At 36.7% G+C, this 21826-nt stretch overlaps 2 protein-coding genes across 2 annotated transcripts in view; one reads left to right on the top strand and one right to left on the bottom strand.

Moving 5' to 3' along the window:
- The window catches only part of LOC121379853, a 96603-nt gene that overhangs the window by 37937 nt on the left and 36840 nt on the right, over positions 1-21826 (top strand). Inside the window, exon 13 of the mRNA XM_041508505.1 lies at positions 176-292. Within this exon, the coding sequence (XP_041364439.1) occupies positions 176-292 (117 nt within the window). The remainder of the gene's footprint in view (positions 1-175; positions 293-21826) is intronic.
- LOC121378842 lies at positions 10432-20415 on the bottom strand. Its single transcript, XM_041507182.1, has 4 exons — positions 20119-20415; positions 15384-15410; positions 15018-15200; positions 10432-13942 (listed from the first exon to the last, which is right to left on the bottom strand). The coding sequence occupies exons 1-4, from the start codon at positions 20279-20281 to the stop codon at positions 13332-13334; spliced, it is 984 nt and encodes a 327-aa protein (XP_041363116.1). The 5' UTR covers positions 20282-20415; the 3' UTR covers positions 10432-13331.

The following is a 21826-nucleotide window of genomic DNA, read 5'->3' as shown; positions in this document are numbered from 1 at the left end:
CTTTAACTGGCATTGAATTATATCAAACCTTCTAGCAGAGTTGAATATGATCTGACTTCATTGTGTAAATCTTTAACTGGCATTGAATTATATCAAACCTTCTAGCAGAGTTGAATATGATCTGACTTCATTGTGTAAATGTAAAAGCAATTTACCTTGATGCTACTTTTCACAGCTTGCAGTGATGGGTATGGACACTGTATCGAGGTAGGGAAGACCGTCAAGAAAGACTGCATTGAACTCAAGTGCAACTTGGAAATTTCCAAATGTAGCCTTGTTCCAGCAAAGGGAGGTAAGTCTGACTTTAAAGAATAGGAAACTATCAGAGACTTCCCGACATTGGCGCTCGTGCACTATACACCATTCCGGTTTCCAAATTTGTATTGTCGCAACGCACCGATCGGTATATCCACTCTATTATTCTCGACCTAATTGTGAGCATGTAGGTGACTGAAGCGTAGAACGGCTAAAAATTAAAGTAAATAATAAAAATCTACGAAATTCCGCAGTTGGTGGTTAAAAGAAAATAAATGAATTTTTGTTTTTTTAATAATAATATTCAATCAAATCGTGGGTTTTCCCCAAACATGTAGGCTACTACCTGCCGTTCTTACAACATTCTATCATATATCCACCATGCCAAAACCATTAAATGTGTACATATTTGACTGATAATACTTGAGTGTTTGCAATAAATAAAAAAACGGTAACAGCATTTAATAAAGTTTTAATTTATAAAACGCCACGTTCCATTCTTCGCTGTTTACTTCCGGGTATTCAGATTCAGATTCTATTAGTATTCATTGTTTGTTATCGCGATTTAATATGAAGATATACATGTTTAAAACCACAAATTATTCGTTTGCAGAGTAATTCAACCAAATCTGTCAACATAATTATTTTTAATAAATTATTTCAATGAAATAAAAAAAAAACCCAAACCCAACCCAAACAAAATTATTAAAGTTATGGTGACACAAATAAATATTATATTCAATGTAAAATCAAAAATTAAATATATATATATGTATACATGTAATAATTATAAAAAAAAAATCAATAACATACATATAATTACAGAAATAAATATTAAATTTTCAAATGTTGAAAAATAAATAGGAGATTACAGAACAAAATATTAAATAGACTGTGTTTTGTTCTTAATTTTCTTTTTTACATGTAAGTAAAAATATAACAATGCTTTTTCATGCACATTTACATGAAATTAGAAATGATAGTGGTATTGTTTTGCAATATTTATAATATTTTAATGTAAATAATTTACTTTGTGTGTACAAGATGACATAATTTAATAGGAATTCTGATTTCACTGAGCCTGTTTTAACATAAATGTATTTGACATACCGGTATCTAAATATTCTACTTTTCAGTACTTATATTAAGAAAAGTCCACTGTAAATTATCTTAATCATGGTTCATACACTTATTTACCAAGAACATTCATGACTTTCCATGATTTTCACTGATAATGAATTTTAACAGCAACTGAAAATTGCTTTAGACATTATACTTTTTTTTCTCTCCAAAGGCTGTAAGAATAATAAATTATAAATTAAAGAAACAAAATACTGGTATATTTTACAAATGTGGATTTCTAAAACCAGATGCAGCAAGAAGTAATTATGAATCACTTAACATACCTGTACAAGTGTACTCTATATATAAAAATACACTTATGGTTTACTATAGTTTAAAGTGAATATAGGTACAACACCAATTAACTTAACACTAATTACATTAATTTCAAGAGGTGCATTACATGCAGTATTCACACATGGCTTGTTTCATGTTCAATATATGATCACAATTACTTGCTTAGCATGTACATGTATTTGATAAGTACATAAACAATAACTATTTCATATTTATATTTTCAGTCAAACAGTGTGATTTTGTTCAATACCATGCTAGAAATTATCATAATGTAGTCAACATACACCCCCAAAAAGTAAAAGTATTATAAATGTTATACGGCTTAACAGTCATTGCAGAATAAAATGTTGGGCTTTTGCTACATTTGTCAAAAATAGTCTAGTTAGGCAGAAAAGAGAGAGAGAGAGAGAGAGAGAGAGAGAGAGAGAGAGAGAGAGAGAGAGAGAGAGAGAGAGAGAGAGAGAGACACCCCCACACAAAACACCTCATTTATTTTAAAAGGTAATAAATAAACTGAACAAATATTAAAATTTCCAGTTTCAGGATACGAGGTGTGATTGATAAGTTCGTGGCCTAAGGTAGAAGGAGTCAGTTTTAGAAAATCAAATCCAGTCATTTTTCAACGTAGTTCCCTCCTACATTAACACACTTAGTCCAGCGGTCATGGAGCAGACAGATCCCTTCTGTGTAGAAGGCGCCATTTTGGGCCCTCAATAAATGGTCCACATCATTCATAACATCATTATCTGTGGCAAAATGATGACCACCGAGCTCCTTTTTAATTTTTGGGAAGAGGTAGTAGTCAGAGGGAGCCAAATCAGGAGAATAGGGCGGGTGTTCGACAAGTTTGAATCCACACTTCTGGATAGCATCCATGGCCACTGTGGACAACGTGCTGACACCTTGGACATTTGAAGTTCGTTGTGGATGACTTCATGGATGCGTTCCTGGGAGATACCCAACTCAGTGGCAATGTAACGCTACGTTACTCGTCTGTCTGCCATTATGATGTCATGAATCTTGGCAATGGTCTCCTGTGTGCTGACGGTGATTGGCCTTCCCGGACGGGGGTCGTCTTCCAGACTCTCCCTGCCACGTTTGAATTCAGCAGCCCACTTCTTCACCATGTTGTATGAAGGGGCATCCTCCCCTAGTGTGACCTAGGATCATGGATCTGTTTGGGTGTTAAGCCCTTGAGACCGAGGTAGCGGATGACCGCACGATGGCTGATGTTGTCCATATTATCAGAAATTACCGATACTCAATGTTTAATTATCTCTAACAGAAAAACAACTCAAGTTAGTAACTTCAAACATTCTGTGTAATCATTCAACAAGTTGAATTGCACTCAAATTCAGTGAAACTTGTGCAGCTCATGTACTTCTACCTTAGGCCACGAACTTATCAATCACCCCTCGTATTTATGTAAATAAATTCTAGATTATAATTTGGAAAGTATTTTTTATGGTCAATTTGTTTATGGGTCAGTAGCAAAAACCAAACAGTTTGTTCTGTTATGCCTCAAGTATTTAATCAAATCTCACATTGCAAAACAAGCTCTGCAGTCTCTTTAGAATAACCAATAATGAAAAGAAAATTAATATTTTTATTACATCTCGGCACATTTTAAATTTGGTGTTAAACATCTGTGTTTTAGAAAAAACCAGCTTTCATAATTTTCACCTATGGTCATTTTGACACTTGGCATAGATACTGACTCACTGAGAAGGTAAACCCATGGCCACCACACAGGCTACTCCTATCAATTACTTTAATTTCAGCGTTTTCACTTTCATTGCAGTTATTTATTTACACCACCATTACAGCATCCTTTGGTAGTGTTTTTGTCGGTAATTTCAGATATGCTTGGTATAAAAGAAAATGCATCCTACATACGTAGTATATCTTACAAAAGAGATACTCAACTAGTAGGCCCCTTATAGACAGATTAACAAAGGAATAAATATAGAGTTTAACAAATGAAGAAAAGATAATTTTATTCTTCCTTGTGCCTAAAAAAATTCTGGGAACATATTAGGTAGGGCCAGTCTAAACTTGAAAAAAATAGGAAAAATATTTAGGGTAAGTCCTTTTTTTTTTTTTTAGGTAGGGTCAGTTTCAAGAAACATTTTTTTTTCACGCCTTAATGGACACACCACATCTTCTTTATTCTATGTCTGTATTGTATGTCAGGGCTAGAAATGAAAAAAAAATCTACATGCACCAGGTGCATGCTGAAAAAATAGTTACATGCACCATTAAAATTCTGCATGCACCAAAAATAAGGCAACTTCGTTTGGGGTTTTTTACACGAAGCTATTCGGAATTATTCGGCAATACCTATATTTATTTATTAACAGTACCGGAACGTTATACATCTGCGTTTATTACTGATTCTTGAACAAATTTGAAAATTTTACCCAACGTAAAGGCCTTACAGAAATCTATAATAGGCCTATTACAAAAACGTACGAATATTTGTGTTTTGTATTAAGCAAGTTATCAACTTTTTCAACTCGATAAGATCTTTTGGTATAATATAAATTAGCCTACGGAATTCGACGAGAAGTTGCGATTGAAATAATCACTGGCTGACTTCGAGTCAACTACGCGAGTAACGCACCTGCACGTTCGCAATCATCTGATGTTCAAGGCAGTTACGGTACTTTGTATTGATCACAGATCTGGCGGAGTTCAATTTGTCAGTGACGACAACAACTGTGTTATGCGCGTGGATACCCCAAAGTCGGTCTCGACCACCGTCCCTAATACCGTTCACGGATATAACCGAGATATTGCCGGCAATTTTCGCAAATATAGGTCTCACTACACAGATCATTTCCGGGTGAGAGTTCATTGATAACGGTACTATAGTTCCTAATCGTGACACATGTTATGGTTCACATATTCACTTCTAGGAAATGGTGAAGAATTAAAACAATATGTATGTTTAATGGTAAGCCTTCTGGCTGTATTTTGCACATGTTATTTTGTAATATTGTGCATCGACCTTTTGGGACATGGGTATATAGCGCAAGTGACAGCCGGAGTGAATCGGTTAATGGACCACCTGTTCAGACCGGTACTACAGCCAGATGCGGTCATATGGCAAAAAACTGAGACGGAAATGTTCACAATTTTGGAGTGAATATAAATGCTTATATAATGTATGTTCGCAATGGTGTATGTTGTTAGTGCCAACGAGAACCCGTTCTATGGGCAATCTTCGCTTGAAGTTGGGCAGTTTAACATGGGTTTCAATGGCAGATGACATCTGTGTAGTGAGACCATATTTCACGGAAATGACCGAGCGGGCGCCATTGTTGTAAGTAGAATTATGGGATACAAAATGGATGCGCCCATAAGATAAAAGTTATCGTTTTCATGTGGCGAACAGATTACGAAATGCATACGCAGAATTCAACAACTTGAGTCTGAATCTGGTAGACAACAGGATACTAGTCTACGCAATACACAGTACTTGAAAAATATTAGCGTGCACCCAGTTTTAAAAGTTACATGCACACGCAAAAATCAGCATGCACCGGTGCATGTACTAACACTGCATTTCGATCCCTGTATGTATGTTATTTGCATGTCTCGAACAATGTTTCTTCTTCTTCAAATTGTGTATTAGGGGCTGCGGAAGAGGTGAGAGCCGACAGGGCCATGGTTTCCTCTTTTTTTCCTGTTATTGTGCTCAAAAGTCTGGAGATTCCATAGGCCCTATGTTAACATCTGATATTTAAACCTATTCTGGGTTAGCATGCCTCCGAACCCCCGCCAACAGGTTCGGGCCCTCAAATACATGTATTCTCTCTCTCTCTCACACACACACACACACACACACACACTCACACACACCACAACCTTCTAACTGATAGCACACACCTAAAGTCCGAACCAAAATGTTAATAACTACAATAAATTGCTCTCCTACTTTTATTTTTTGTTAGATTTTACCCACATTTTGTCCAGACAGAACTCTTGACAAAACCATTACAATAACACAGATTCCACAAACTAGATGATAACCATGTCACCCATATCAGGCCCGTAGCCAGGGTGTGTGGGGTGTGTGTGTGCGACGGGTGCGAACGCACCACCACCACCCACCCCGAGAGAATTGGAGTTCCACCCAAAAATGTAGAATGCTTTTTATTTCCTATTATAAATATTTTAACGTTTACCCTAACAGATGGCTGTATTAAATGCTGGTTTATTGGAAACCATTATCGGAATGAATGAATGAAAGAATGAATGTTTAACGACACCCCAGCACGAAAAATACATCGGCTATTGGGTGTCAAACTATGGTAATGCAAATAAATAAAGTGATGATTAACATCAATATAAAAATTCAAGGTTTAAACAAAAACAGTGTAAAGAACTGTGCAAAAATACAAATACAAATATCACAGAATTTTACGGACACCGAATTTTACTCTAAACTTCAATTTGTGCTGTATTGGCCATTCTCAAAGAGAATGTTACACCCCTGCACCACGGTGAGGTTACAGCACGCGCAGGGGCCATTATCGGAAGCCCGCCCTCTGATACTATTTGGCTCGTCTCTGTAGAAGCTCGGGGCGGGACGTAGCCCAGCGGTAAAGTGTTCACTTGATGCGCAGTCAGTCTAGGATCGATCCCCGTCGATGGACCCGTTGGGATATTTCTCGTTCCAGCCAGTGTTCCACAACTGGTGTAACAAAGGCAGTGGTATGTATTATCCTGTCTGTACGATGGTGCATATAAAAGATCCCTCGCTACTAATCGAAAAGAGCAGCCCATGAAGTGGCGACAGCGGGTTTCTTCTCTCTATATCTGTGTGGTCCTTAACCGTATGTCTGACGCCATATAACCGTAAATAAAATGTGTTGAGTGCGTCGTTAAATAAAACATTTCCTTCCTTCCTGTAGAAACTCAATATTACTTTCAGCGTTCGGAAATTTCCGTAAATATTTTTTGGCCTAAAATGGTACATGTGTTACACGAATGATATTACAAGGCATCATTATGGGTATATTCACTTGAGAACCAGTCTTATCACTGTCGAATGCGTTCTCAACTCAAACCGTGTCTGGTGATTGATACCGGTACTGTAAATATGTTTAACATGTCATACATATATTTTTTAATTAGCCCAGAAATTTCGATAGTGTCAGGGATTGGGCCCTGAATCACAATCTTACAGAGATAGAAGTGTGAGAGAGAGAGAGAGAGAGAGAGAGAGAGAGAGAGAGAGAGTAAAACAGGTCAGCAAGACAGTTTTAACATTAAAAAAGCATACACGCACATACAAATACATACACCAGTACGCAACATAGCTTGATAACAAATGTATACATGTGATTAGTTTCCTATCAGTTGTATTATAGTTTGTTAATGTTCTGTGATACTGCGGGAAGTAGATGTTTTATTAAATTACTATATATTACATCTGTTGCTGGAGACGAGAGGATTTAAATAATAATTAGTATTGTGTGTAATATCCTATATTGGAACCATCTTAATTTTACTTCTTGTGTGGTGAGAAATGGCTTCAAATAGATAATGGGCCAGATAAGATCAGTAATAAAACGATTTTGCCATAGCGGTATTTGGTACGTCTGAATATGTTAATGTGTAATAGTATAATTTTGATCCTTTTTTAATGGAACAAAGTTTTCCTTGGACAGGTGAATTGTCTAAAGGAATATTTGTGTCTATCTTACTAGTTTTGTTTAAAGTATACCTTGAGCGAATTAATGACTCCCTGATATTCCAAAAAAGGCACATGTAAGTCATAAATATAATTAAATTGAGTTAATGTAAAGAATTCTCCACGATCATTAACTAGGTAGCATATTTGAGAGATGCATTTTTAGAGCCATTTTTGTTTTAGAAACGTTTTCCTATCGATTTTTATATGACAATTATAGAATATTGGTTCTGATAAAAAATCTTTAAAGTCTGTTACCTTAATAGCTGTAGAGGAATCACAAAAAGCCCGAATACAGTCCTTCCAAAACAAGTTGTTAATATTTTATAACATCTTTGAGGGAAATCATTACCAAATACAGGAATATTACGTAGTTGGGGAAAACATGAAATAGAGTCGAACGCTTTTTCAAAATCTACTCTTAGTAACATACCAGGAATATTTTGGGATTCAGTGTAGTATAAAATGTCATACAAAATTCTTATGTTATCACCAATATATCCTTTTGACATAAATCCAGTTTGATCTTCATTGATTAAGATATCGAGGACCCTTTTTATTCGTTCAGCTATACATGGGGATGCTAATTTATATACAACATTTAAGAGTGAAATAAGTCTCCAGTTAGTTAGATAACGTTTTGGTTTACCCCCTTTAGGTATACAGGTTATTAGTCCTAGTTTCTGTGTTATCGATAATTCATCATTAATAAAAGCATAATTAACAGACCTCAATACAAAGTAACCTATACCTGGCCAAATGTTTTTAAAAATTCAGCAGAGAAACCGTCGACTCCTGGACTTTTATTATTCTTCATACATCTTAGAGCGTTTGATAGTTCATCATACGTTAACATACCTTCTAACTAGTTAGCTTGCTCTTTAGTAAGTTTATTTAGGTCTTGTTCTGTAAGACAGTAAGTAAGTCATTTAAATCTGTTACAAGTGGCGCCTTCTTTAGTTTTGGTAAAAACGTTTAGTTTAATTAATAATTTCATTTTTATTTGTAACTGTAGAACCATCTTGTTTCTCAATCTGAATCATTGATTTACTAATAAAATTCCTATTTTCTAAATTACAAAAATAAATATTTATTTTTTCACCTTCATTATTCCATTTAGCTCTTGATCTGATACCGTTCATTTTCTTTTGTCGCAACTTTTCTAACTTGATTTTCTTTGAATAAATAGTTTCAAACTCCAGGTGATTGCTATTTTCTAACTCCTCTATTTCACTAATTAATTGTTTTTCATATTTATTATTTTCTTTTTTCAAATAAGATGAGTATGAAATTGTTTTCCCTCTAATTTCCATTAATAAAACTTCTAAAAATAGTTTGTCACAAATCTGAAACTCAATTTCATATAGTGGGATATCATCGATTGCATATATATAGCATACTGTTTCTTAATATCTGAAATAACATTTTTGATTGTTGTTATATAATTTTTATTTTCTAAAAGTGAATTATTGAATTTCCAATAAGTATTGTGCCTTTCATGTTCAGTAAATTCAAAATTAAGACTTACAATAGAATTATCAGTTCTGTACCCACAATGTATATCGGATTTTACTACGGATGAACACAATGAATCTGATATTAAGAAAAAATCTAGACGAGCTTGTTTAATCGGTGTGTTTCTCCTCCATATAAACATGTGTAATTCAGGATTATGATCTCTCCAGATATCAACAAGATCAAGCTCCCCAATGGTCTCTAATACCTTATGATTATCACGTGCTTTGGGGTTATTAATATTTATATAATTGTACGTATCGATATCAGGGTTTAACACAAGATTCCAATCCCCACCAAATATACAATGTTTATTACTAAACAGTTTTACTTTTTCTATGATTAATTGGTAAAAGTTAGGATCATCTGAATTTGGACCGTATAAAGTCAATCGTATATTGCAAATAGTTATATCCACTACTAATACATTTCCTCCATCATGTCGAAATATTGTGTGTATTTTGTATTCAAAAGTGTTATTTATCAATATTGCAACATCGCGGGATTGGCTACTATAAGAATTAAAAATACATTCAAATCCCCATTCAGCGCGAATAATAGGCTCTTTTTCTTTTGTAAAATCCTGAAAAAAAACCAGATTGAAAATTATTTTGACTTAAGAAAATTAAAAACATCCTTCCTTTTTTAACATCCGCTAGTCCCCAGCAATTCATTGATAAACAAGTAAATCCTCTATCAATTATCAAAAGTAGTTCTAAAATATAGTATACAAATCAAATAGTAAATTACTTTCCACTCATTACACAACATTTAAAAACAAGTTGATATACACGTGTTTCATAATACACCAACATGAACGCCAACATAGAGATTCCTAATACACATCTAACAATTAAAAACATCCCTATATGGTCAGAGGGAGACGTCTTGGGATTCATTTATGCCCCCAAGCCCTGTTACATTACTTGATAAGTTGACAAAAGCAACCGAATACAAAACAAAGAACAAAAAACACAAACAAAATAGACCTAGCAACAGCAGTAGTGATTTTGTGTTTACAGTAGTCGCAGAACAGATAGTAATGGTGGTATTATTAAATATTATTGAATATATACGTGGTGTGCAAAAAAACAATAAATACAAAAAATAAACAAATCATAAGTTAATTTTAAAATAATAAACAAAAAATCAATAAAGTTTTGAAGATTTATATGATATTTTTCATTGAACCAGCACCTATTTCAACAAATCCCGCCAAGTATTTACTTTGAAATCGTTTGTAAACAACAGACAAATTAATTAATTAATTAATTTTATTGAAGTATAAACGCAGTAATGTAGTTTGTTAAATTGCAGTATATATTACAGAAACATCTAGACGAACATATACAGAAACGAGATATACATAATTACACAAACATCTGTTCATACATATTTACAAATATACACATACATATATAAACATAATAATAAAAAAAAAGGAAATAAATATTAAAAATAATAAATTAAATGATAATAATAATAATGCATATATATCTGTATATATATATATATATATATATATATATATATATATATATATATATATATATATATATATATATTCTAACACACACACAAACATACACATACACACTCATTACTTAAAATAAATAAATAAAAACCCATCAAGGCCAGTCTCCCTGCGTGCAACAATACCCCGCTTGTATCGAAAATGCTTGGGGTATTTTTCCACAGAAGTGCTGCCAGTTTTCACCTCCCGCAAGACCAACCCACAAAAAAAAGAAAGAAAAAAAGAAAGAAAGTTGGAACAAACGTTAAGAATAGTAAATAAATAACTTAATGTAGTAATAATAATAATAATAATAATAATAATAATAATAATAAATAATTTAAATATCGAGAAGAGCCAGTCTCCCTACGTGCAACAATACCCCGATTAAATCGAAATGTTTGGGGGTATTATTTCACAAAAGAGCTGTCTCTCTCTCTCTCTCTCTCTCTCTCTCTCTCTCTCTCTCTCACACACACACACAGAAGAAAAAAGAAGCAGTCTCTGCTGTATTCCGATCCATATCGTTATACAGGGAGTATACATATTTATTTGTATATACATATACACATACACCTATATACATATTCCTTCGTTCGTCTCATGAAAACATTAACAAGTTAAGGAGTACACATACTGTAACGTAAGTACGAACAAATAAAAACACACACTATGCACGAACAAACAAAAAACACACACTGTGCACAAAGCAGGCAGTAGATATGTTTAAATCAGCTCCATATCGCTATGCTCACAGTCTATGTAAACACCCATGTATCGTTCTAATCCCTAACGTGGAAAACAGTCATCCATGTTAACAATTCGTTTTAATTGGACCTCCGATTCCAGTTTTGCATAAATAGCACCATCCTTTGTCCAGGCTGCTTCGACATTGTCATGAGATTTCACCTTCCACAGTCTCGAGTAATTTTCCTTTGTCAAATTTTCATTCGAACCAATGCCCGTACCTTCGAGTTTTCTTCGCTTGGTAAGTGCTTAATTTTTGTGTGTTCGTTTAATAAACTTGGCTGTGATAGGTCTACTCTTTGACTCTTCGAAACGACCAAGTCTATGCGCAATACTTATGTCATTTTTTGTAACGGTCATACCAATTTTTTTCAACACTTGCATTGTTTTTTCAGTAGTTTGTTCAGCAGTTTCGTTTTTGTTTTCGTCCCTAATTCCAAATAGTCGAATGTCATCCTTGCGGCCGTGTTGCTCCAGGTTGTTCGTTCTGACTAACGCAATATTTGCACCTTTAATATCTTCTTTGATATCAGAATTTTCTTTCTTCAAACGGACATTATCTTTTTTCAGATTTTTTTCTATTTCAAGTTGACCTATTCTAGATTCAGTCTGTCTGTCACATTTTTGGAACATTTCTTGTTTCACTTTTTCTACTTGTATTTTTAAGTCATATTTTGTTATTGTTTGGTCCAGCTTTTTACTTAGCTGTATCTGATTTGCGTTTATTTGTTTTAACTCTTTAACTATGACTTCCATGATTTCCGATTCTGATTCTTCTTTGTGTGAGGCTGCAGAACTTGTGTCGCTTGTCTCTGAACGACTATCTACACTCACGGATTTTACCTTTTTTGCACCGGGTTTATGTTTGGATATTGGGACTTTACTCGACATTGATGTGGGTGAAGAATCAAAACTAGAGTCACACATTTCATTCTGTTTCGAATAAAGTCATTGGTGGAACTTCTCTGCCCCGGGTTGGGTCCCTGGCCTCCCAGAGATCGAAACCTCTGTGGTATATGAGCATGTTAAAAACTTACGGACCGGTGGAACTTCGATTGCAATACCCTTGTCGAATTAACAATCAAGGGGAAGCAACTGACTTAAATATTATTCACGAAAGCGATTCCGATGCCGTCAATACACCAAATAATAAACGAAAGCTATGCCCAATAACAAAATTTAAACACACTGATGGGGTCTTTTTACCATGCGCGCGTTTAGTGATTCAATTATATTTTTCTAGATTCCTGTTTTCACAAACTATGAATCCTTATCTGTTAATGATAACATTATACTCATCATACAGCCCCGCACAGGTATACGGGCTCCAATATTTCTGGGGGTGGGGTGGCCCGGGGTGGGCAGCCCAAATTTAGAGGTTTTTGTTTTTTTAAATGCCCGAATTCTCGACATTGCACCCTCGACGAATGAAGATGGGGAAAACGTTTTTTTTCTAATTAAACTGATCACTAGTCGTTCCAAATATGTTTTTCAACAAAATACTTGAACATAAGCGTGAAAGTAAAATTCATCTCTGCTTTAAGGTAAGATTTACTACGAACACTATTTCTGATTCAGAATTATTGAGGGGGCTATAGACTCCCCCAGCCCCCCCCCCCTGCCTGTAACGTTAGAAATATTTTAAAAATATTATCACCAGCGTGACACATTTGACACGTGCAAAGGCTTCCAGGCTCACTTTTTGTTGTAGCGAGGAGGGCTGTCAGGATGATGTTTGTTGTAGCGAGGAGGGCTGTCAGGCTGAGTTTTGTTGTAGCGAGGAGGGCTGTCGGGATGATTTTTGCCCGAATTAAACGAAAAGGCCCGAATGTGAATTACAACATAATTTTATTCATATTAGCATTACTGCCAAACAGCGATATAGGGTTGCAAACGAATCGCTATACATTTTTACATGGATTACAACTAATATTGTGGGCAGTATGATGGAAATTTAATACATGGTGAAAACATTTCAGGCCCCCTGACTCCCCCGTCTCTTATGCTTATGGATTTGTGATAACAAAGTTGATTAAAATCTTTCAGATGATCATAACGAAATAAAATTATTTAAAAAAAAAAACCCAACGCCATATATCAGTAAAATTTAGGATTCGCAATATATTAAAATTATTTAATGTAAAACAACAAATACGGGTATATGGCGTCACTTTACATTCATCAGCAAACTATTGGGGCATGTTTCCCCTCCTTGTCCTGGCTTGGGTTGATCGTGTTAAGTTTGTTATGAAGATCGTGTTTAATACATTTTCTATTATCCTGTTCAGGTATCTTGGATCCCTTTTCTGGCAAACCCCCGTCTGTCTGATTGCTGTTGTTAATAGTTAGATTCAGGTATACTGAACCGTTTCTGGTCTCCATTCCGGGGTGATATATACCTATGCTGTGTGTTTGTGAGTTCACACAACCACTCTTCCCGTCAACATGAACTGGCTGGTCGTTGTTAATCGTTTCTTGACACGCCTTGAGTTTCGACTTGGGTGAACCGCCATTGCCATTCTCAGAGTGAGAGATGTTTGGTTCACGGACAATACTGTCGACCTCTATTTGTGGTTCACAATGCTTCTTCTCAGTGTAGGAACTGTCCGTCTTGAGGTTGCGGTCATCGTCTCCTGCATGCGCTTTGTGGTTGATAGAATTGCTCTTACCATCTGGACGCTCGACTGCAGGCGTCTCGCATTCTATTTTGACGTCTGCTTCTTCGCGTCTGGGTGTGTTATTCTCACTGTTTCTAGCTATATTACGTGAGTCCTCCTCTGAAATCTTGTAGTCTTGAAAACAAAACAAAACTATTATTCAGTCTTAGATACTATTAAATAATACTTTCTGTTCTGTATGGATTAAAGCCGATTCTCAGAAGCAGTTCATAAAATACATGTAATGTCCGTGTTGTTACCTGTTATAGTAGTAGATAGTACATGTAATGTCCGTGTTGTTACCTGTTATAGTAGTAGAAAAGATCTTTGATTTCCAAAGTTCACTATTCATTTCTTCTTTTTATTTACCAAGCTTTTAGAGATAGAACAAATTACTCCATATTGCTATTTGTAAAACGTTTATATCTTTTTCTTAAATTTAACCAAATAATAGACAAAAACATACAAAAGCTTTTGAACTTGATTAAGACAACTTGATTAACACAATTTGCAAATGTATATGTATAGATATTTGAGTTAACAGAATTTTTATTTTGTATTTATGCTGCAGTTTATTTTGCTAAAGACCCATTATACCTATTGGTCCATCTTATTGCATTAACTATTGCTATTGTTGAATGTAGTTTATAAACATGTTTATATTCTGTATTATGTAGATAATGATTCCAGGCCCAAACTAGGACATTATCAAGGGAACGATCTGTAGGGCAGTAACATATATTTGTTTAAACATTTTTATCTTGTGTTTCATTTTTGAGAACTGTGCATGCACCTACCTGTAGTTTTGTACCTGTAGGTGTATCTTGTGCTTCATTTATGAGAACTGTGCATGCACCTACCTGTAGTTTTCTACCTGTAGGTGTATCTTGTGCTTCATTTATGAGAACTGTGCGTGCACCTACCTGTAGTTTTCTACCTGTAGGTGTATCTTGTGCTTCATTTATGAGAATTGTACATGCGCCTACCTGTAGGTTTATCTTGTGCTAGATTTTTGAGAACTGTGCATGCACCTACCTGTAGTTTTGTACCTGTAGGTGTATCTTGTGCTTCATTTATGAGAACTGTGCGTGCACCTACCTGTAGTTTTCTACCTGTAGGTGTATCTTGTGCTTCATTTATGAGAATTGTACATGCGCCTACCTGTAGGTTTATCTTGTGCTAGATTTATGAGAACTGTACATGCGCCTACCTGTAGGTGTATCTTGGTTTATCAGTTTCTGCGCTTCCTCGTCGTTGGTTGCATTGATTTTCACCTGTTTCGTACATCGACGAGTTCGTATGAATTTCACTGTTACAATCAAAAGCAGAACAGATGCCACAATTAATAAGCCCAGCGTAATGAAGAAAGGCACTTGATAACTGTCACATCCATCTGAAAGTAGATAAAGAGCAATCTTAAACAAAATGACAGTGAACATTCAAACACCTTTGTTGGTAAACACCAATGCAGTATAGCTAAATACAAAACCCTTGTGTGTGTGTGTGTGTGTGTGTGTGTAAACCGGTTTACAGCAAAGAATTACACTCTTAGTTAATGTCATATTTGTTTACATACCTGCAGGGTTTAGGTTCATAAGGTAATCTGAAAACAAAAAGAAGAACGTTAAACGTTTAAAATTAGGTTTATCAATATTTCACAAATAACTGGGATCATCATTGTTTGGTGCTAATTCATGTTTTATGTGCTCAGTGTTGTACAGAGGATACTACTTTTAATGTGATAGTAGTTTGGTTTTGAGTTTAAGATATGCATTAAGTTACAGCCGCTATTCAGTTCTTTCTAGCTCCAAAGTTTTGCAAGATGGAGCGGGCGCGTTCTGTGAGATAACCCAACCCCAATTGGGAATAAAAATGTATTTATGTTTTTTTCGGGGGGGGGGGGGGGGGGGGTGTCCTGTTTTATAAAAAATAAATATAAAAATTGGACATTGATAAATATAGACAAGAAAATGTAATTCTAGTTGCTGAAAATGCTCTATTTGTCTGGAACATGTTACAAACTCAGGACTGGTATTTTCCTTCCTAGCCGAATTGTAGCACGAAAAACTTGTAAAACCGTGTTCGTGGGTGTATTGTTGCCGCGCATTTATGAAATGATGCTTTTCTGTCCGAACGACCTTTGTGTACTAAGCGTCCCTACCTTGACCTCGTGACGTCACGGTGTGGGGACCATCTTAGCATCGCGTCAGGACACTGACCTACATACTTGACAGGAGGGCGTGTATAGGGTGAATGACGTATCTCTGTGGGTGTGTGGGCGGGTGTGGATGTGTGTGTGTGTGGGGGGGGGGGGGGGGGCGTGTATGTGTGTTTTGGGGGTGAGTGTGTAATGAAAACAAATAGTAGTTTCCACAGTTTGGTTGATGTACTTGGTGTAGGTCTATATAGTCCAGCGGCTAAGGCCCAAACCTTTAGGGAATCGTTCACTTTTTCAGGAAAGCATGAAACTTGGCATAGGTGTTCTGTGACATGGTGGGATCAATTTAAAAACGGGACACAAACAATTAACTCACTCTGGTGGCCGCCATTTTGATTTTGACAATGGCTGCCATCGGTCTCATTTATATTGAAAATATCGCATTCTAAACCATGATTCCAAAGCCTACAACCATGTTTTAAGGATCTGTAAATTTACTGGTGCATCTAAAAGAAGGTTAAATGTCAGCCATATTGAATTTAAAGATGGCCGCCATATATTACACTTTTTAAATAATACTTGAAAACTTAAGCAAGATAGAACCATGATTGCGATTTAAGCTTTGATGAAAATAAAGTATGGTCAATTTCATTCATTTAAAAGCATCATTGTTTGTACATTATCCCTACCTCAAAACTGCATCTGAAGGTAGGAATTTCGTATTGACATATGACTCTGACATTAGTAAATTAATTTGGATGGTGTGTTCTGTTCAATCATAAGCCATTCATCCAACGGATGATATGAGGAACAAACAGAAACTGTCATCACCTGCTCGTTGTTTGTATTAGTGAACATGATTCTCTATCCAACCAATAGAGGACAGATTCCAGGGCAGCACTCTATCTGACTTAACAGCATCAGGCCTCCTGCTAAATCAAGACAACCTATCATATAATGGCAGCAAGGCAGCCAGTATATCTTTGCCGTACAATTCATAGATATACAAAAAAGCTGAATTTATTGACCATCTTTACCACATCCGACTGTCCATTTCATATGATCAAATGTTTCTAATTATGTCACCGAGAGCCTTAAAGCCCCTTCTCCATTTATCAGTTGTTTGCAGAAGAGCATTATTCACCCCATGACATACACAAGGATTGTTCCCGCAGAGCCAATACTAAATGGAATTATAGCAGTAACAATTAATGGCCGTGATATCCTAGTAAACAAATGACTAAAAGACAAAAGAAGAGTACAAAATGCATAACAAATATCAGATCTCTTTTGAGGAATGAAAAGCAGATGTTAACGACTTTGTTTCCTGTGATGCATACTATGTATTTGTGCATGTATTACCCACAAACTAACAATCTCGCTTTCTCTTCAATAATCCATCAGGTTTCGGGACATCATGTCTTCAGGTAGATCATGTATGTTTTGAATCATCAATCCACAGATGTCGCACGACTCTTATCTCTTAGTTGTCATCGTCGTCAATTTGATAGGCAGGTATGCCTGGCATTTTTCTCTTGTGTGCGTTTCTTTGAATGATTTCACGATATATGAAGAGCTCTTTTCCCGATAGTGGCTGCTAGTCTTCTGATGTAGTCACCGTTGTGTCCATGCTTTAATACCGTTCAGACACGCTGGTTTCTAAACCAATGCTCGGGCGTGGTCAGGTTCAAGTCTACCATAGAGCTTGTGTGAAGTCCTGAAAGTTTTGCTTCAAATGACGAATGTTTTCAGGATACATCTGCCATGCCAATGTCAGGACTTGTTATTTGTCGATGGGGTTTCTTCTCTGAGTCGAGTTTCTGTAGTAACTTCCTTTCATGAACAGGTCGCTGATGCAAGGGTCTTTATTGGCTATATACATCAAGTCAAGTGATGGTGATGGTGGTGGTTGTGGTAGTAGTGGTGATGGTGGTTGTGGTGGTAGTGGCTGCTGTGGTGGTGGTAGTGGTGGTGGTCGTGATGATGGTGGTAGATCTTTAGTATATTTTTGATGAAAATGTGGCATCTGTCCTGGAAAATGTGAAGCCACATTCTGAACATGTGGTCAGCATAATGACTCAACTTGAAACGAAGATATCTATCTGCATAGCTCCTTTTATGCTCTTTTGATACACGTTCGTCTCTTACGTTTCGGGGCTTTCAATCCCGTACCACTATGTTGTTGTTGTTGCTGTATTCGATTTTAGTCGCTTTGGCTTGTTCCAACACCTGTTGTGTGGGTGAGATCATGACAACGTTGGGTTCTGTGGCTTTGTTCTCTTTTTCTTTCTTCCACGTGGGATCGTAACGTTCTGGACACTGATCCACACAGAGCTGTCTTTTTCGACCGTGTTAAAGTTTGCGTTATGCTTGCAGCTTGTAAATGCGGATCCACTTGTCCATGTCGGGAACGTACAACTTGTACTGGTTAGACATGTTGCTTCTCTCAAGCTTCTGCTTTAAATGACGATGTTGGTTATTACCCCTTTATTCATACCCTCTACAGTATCGTGCATGCACATAAAGATGTAGTTTGAATTCGTGAGATACGTATTATCGGTCTCCCACCCCCAAAGCTAATGCAGGGCCCAGGGCCACTCCTACATTAATAACAGACAAAACGTGTTATCCACATGTTTAATTTTCAAATGAAAAGTAGTACACCCAAGCAATAAATGTTTATAGAAACACTTTGTTCGCCCTTCAAATAAATGGACATCTCAAGGAGTCTGTAATGTTCATCCATTGGATCGTCCATCTTCTTCCATGCATAGAAGACTAGTCCACAACAGTAACAGATGGCGGCCTAAGTGAGTTCTCTCGGTCTCTGGATGGGGCACTGAGCAAATGTGTAGAGACACCTGTAGAACCCTCTCATTTCGGGACGATGACGATGTTTCACCTTTGTTGGTGGGAAACAGTTTACCACGACCCTCGTTAAACTGACGAATGTGAATAGCAATGTCGCTGTTCCACGTTTTAGCCAACACACATTTGTTACCGCCAAGATCCGTCTGACATCTCGTTTCATTTCCCATGCCTTCTGCTGAGCTTCTTGAATATCCCGATGCCATTTTTCTCTTTTACAAATACAGAGGAACTAGACACAAAAACGTAAAGATCATCAACGTTGTATGCCTTCTCTCTAGTAGCTTCTCTAGGTTTTACAGGCAATGTCTGAGCATGTCTCAAAACGTCATGGGGTTTTTCCCTGACGTCATACACCACGCTGACACGGATCAGCGTTATTACCTTATATAGACACATGCCATACCGTTAAAAGGCTAACGTCTGGTTTTCATTGTAAACATGTACTGTACAAAGAGAGGTGCTATGCATGACACGGTTTTCTACGCTCACTCAACGCAGGTCATTCACTCCATACACGCCCTCCTGTCAGGTATGTCGGTCAGCATCCTGGTGTGATGCGTAGATGGTCCCCCACGCCGTGACGTCACGAGGTCCAGGTCAAGGACGATTAGTGCACAAAGGTCATTCAGCCAAAAAGGCATCATTTCAGGACTTCCATTCGCATACAAGGAAAGCGGCCTTCGCTCATTATTCTTACTAAATGGCACATTTCTCAAGGGACAGGAAACAACATACCATGGTCTTTAAATATACCAAACTTGGATCATCGGTCGGGGCGAGATGCGTGCTCGGGAATTGTAGCTTGGGATTGAGGGTCTAATTTGTGGCGAGCGAATTATCGGGGGATTGAGTCTTGATCCCCAAGAAAATATATTGAATATAAAGAAAATTTGTTTGAACATGGGGGAGGGGGGTTTGACTACATCTCACCCTCGGATTTTGACAACAGTAGTATTTTTAAACTTTGAACGCTTTTTACAGTCGTTTAAACACCGGTTATAAAAATAATCATTTTGTACGTACATGTTCCAAGGGTCATATATCGACACCGAAATAAAGGAAGGGTAGTTGTCCCCAGTTTGTAAGTGCCTCTATTAGTATTACTTTACTGTAACATTTATAAGTTTTACTGCACCTCCTCCACCACCACCCCCCCCCCCCCCCTCCCCCTGTTGCTTTAGTTATGGATCTGTATCCGCATTCCATTGTATGATACATGACATTTATCAAACTCTATATGATACTTACATGTATGCTTTTGTAATAATCGGCAGTTACATACCTATACAGAAACGGGTGCACTGAGAAGGGAAGTCGCCATTGGTAGAGTTACAGCCGTCCTTGATATCTTCACATTTATAACACCTTTCCGTTTCTGTATCACAGTAGTGGATGCCTTCATCACAGATGTCCTTAAAACATTTAAATATGCTGCTATCAGTCATGTTGTTGGAATTTTCTGAAATGAAACAACAATCTTTTACCGACAAACCACCAATTTAGGAGCCTTGCCCTTTTATATATACATGTATATTTGTTGTTGTTTATAATGAGAAGTGAATACAGGAATGTCTTTTCAAACCCCCATTAGATGGGTTGAGGTGTAGTACGTGGTGTGTGTACACTTGAGTGTGGCTTATTTGATTGCAGTAATTTTTTTCTCCAGGCTTTTCTTAATATTTTCCTTTCTTCCAAGCAATACATTATTTCTCCTGCCTATTTATTGCACTTGTTTATTGTTCTAATAGTACAGTATTTGGAGGTTGGGTATGAACTGCCTTTCTATTGGGTTTTTTTCAACTTAATCCATGAGCCGAGACCCCAAATTTGAGCAATATTGATACCGTCCGAGAGCACCAAACTTAACTATGGTTTTTTAATAGGGGTATGTATCTGGATCTCAGAACAGCATGGTGGACTTTTCTGCAGGTAGCTTATGGTCAGAAACTGAGTTTTAGTAAAGAAAGAGGGGGTATTTTTCTGATAACACTGGTCAACAATTTTTCAAAAGTTGTCTGCTTCTGAGATTAAATGAGCTATTTCTTATGTATTCTGATGTGCTGATTTCAAATATCACAATTAAAATTGCTAGTTGGCTATTGTTTCAAAGATAAACGAGGTATGTTTTGTTCATTATTTATTATCACATAAAGCATATATTATATGGTGTACATGGAAGATTTTCAGTCATGGAATGAGAAATTATGCTGTTCATCATATGCTCTTTGTTATTTCACCAGATTAGGTCATCTGCTCGGCTTTATGTAATGATTACTAGGAATTACTGCATAGTTTACTCCTTAATCTGTGTCTACCCTACGCTTTTTGGCTTGTCGTTTGTAGGTATTAAATGGAACATCTCGTGTCACTGTCCAGCAATAGTCTGCTAGCATTGCTGGGCTCCATTTGCCTTGGTATCGTTTCTCCATGGATGAGATATCTTGGTGAAACCGCTCACCGTGCTCGTCACTTACTGCTCCACAGTTCAATGGAAAGAAATCTAGATGCGAATCCAAAAAATGGATCTTAAGTGACATGTTACATCCCATGCATTTATATGACTTGAGGAGGTTTTCTACCAACTCTGTGTAGTTTCCTAGAAATCTTGTTGCTACTAATTTGAATGCCTCCCACGCAGCCTTCTCCTTGCCACGCAGTGCAGAGTCACACTCAATATCTCTAAGAAGTTCACGAATCTGAGGACCAATAAAAACACCCTCCTTTATCTTGGCATCACTTAATCTGGGAAATTTAGAAGTGAGATACTTGAAAGCCGTATCTGTTTTGTTCATGGCTTTGACAAAATTCTTCATGAGGCCCAGTTTTATATGTAAGGGTGGTAACAATATCTTGCTTGCTTGATTCAACAAGTGGTGGATGCTGAACGTTTTTCTTCCCAGGCTCCAATGGTGGACGAAGTGGCCAATCTTTCTTGACATAGTGGAAATTCCTTGCGCGGCTGTTCCATTCACAAAGAAAGCAGCAGTATT

Source organism: Gigantopelta aegis, chromosome 8 (genome assembly GCF_016097555.1).
Source record: "Gigantopelta aegis isolate Gae_Host chromosome 8, Gae_host_genome, whole genome shotgun sequence".
In the NCBI taxonomy this organism is placed as follows: Eukaryota; Metazoa; Mollusca; class Gastropoda; order Neomphalida; family Peltospiridae; genus Gigantopelta; species Gigantopelta aegis.
Note: the sequence above shows the minus strand (reverse complement) of the source record. Positions and strands in the feature narration are given on the sequence as shown.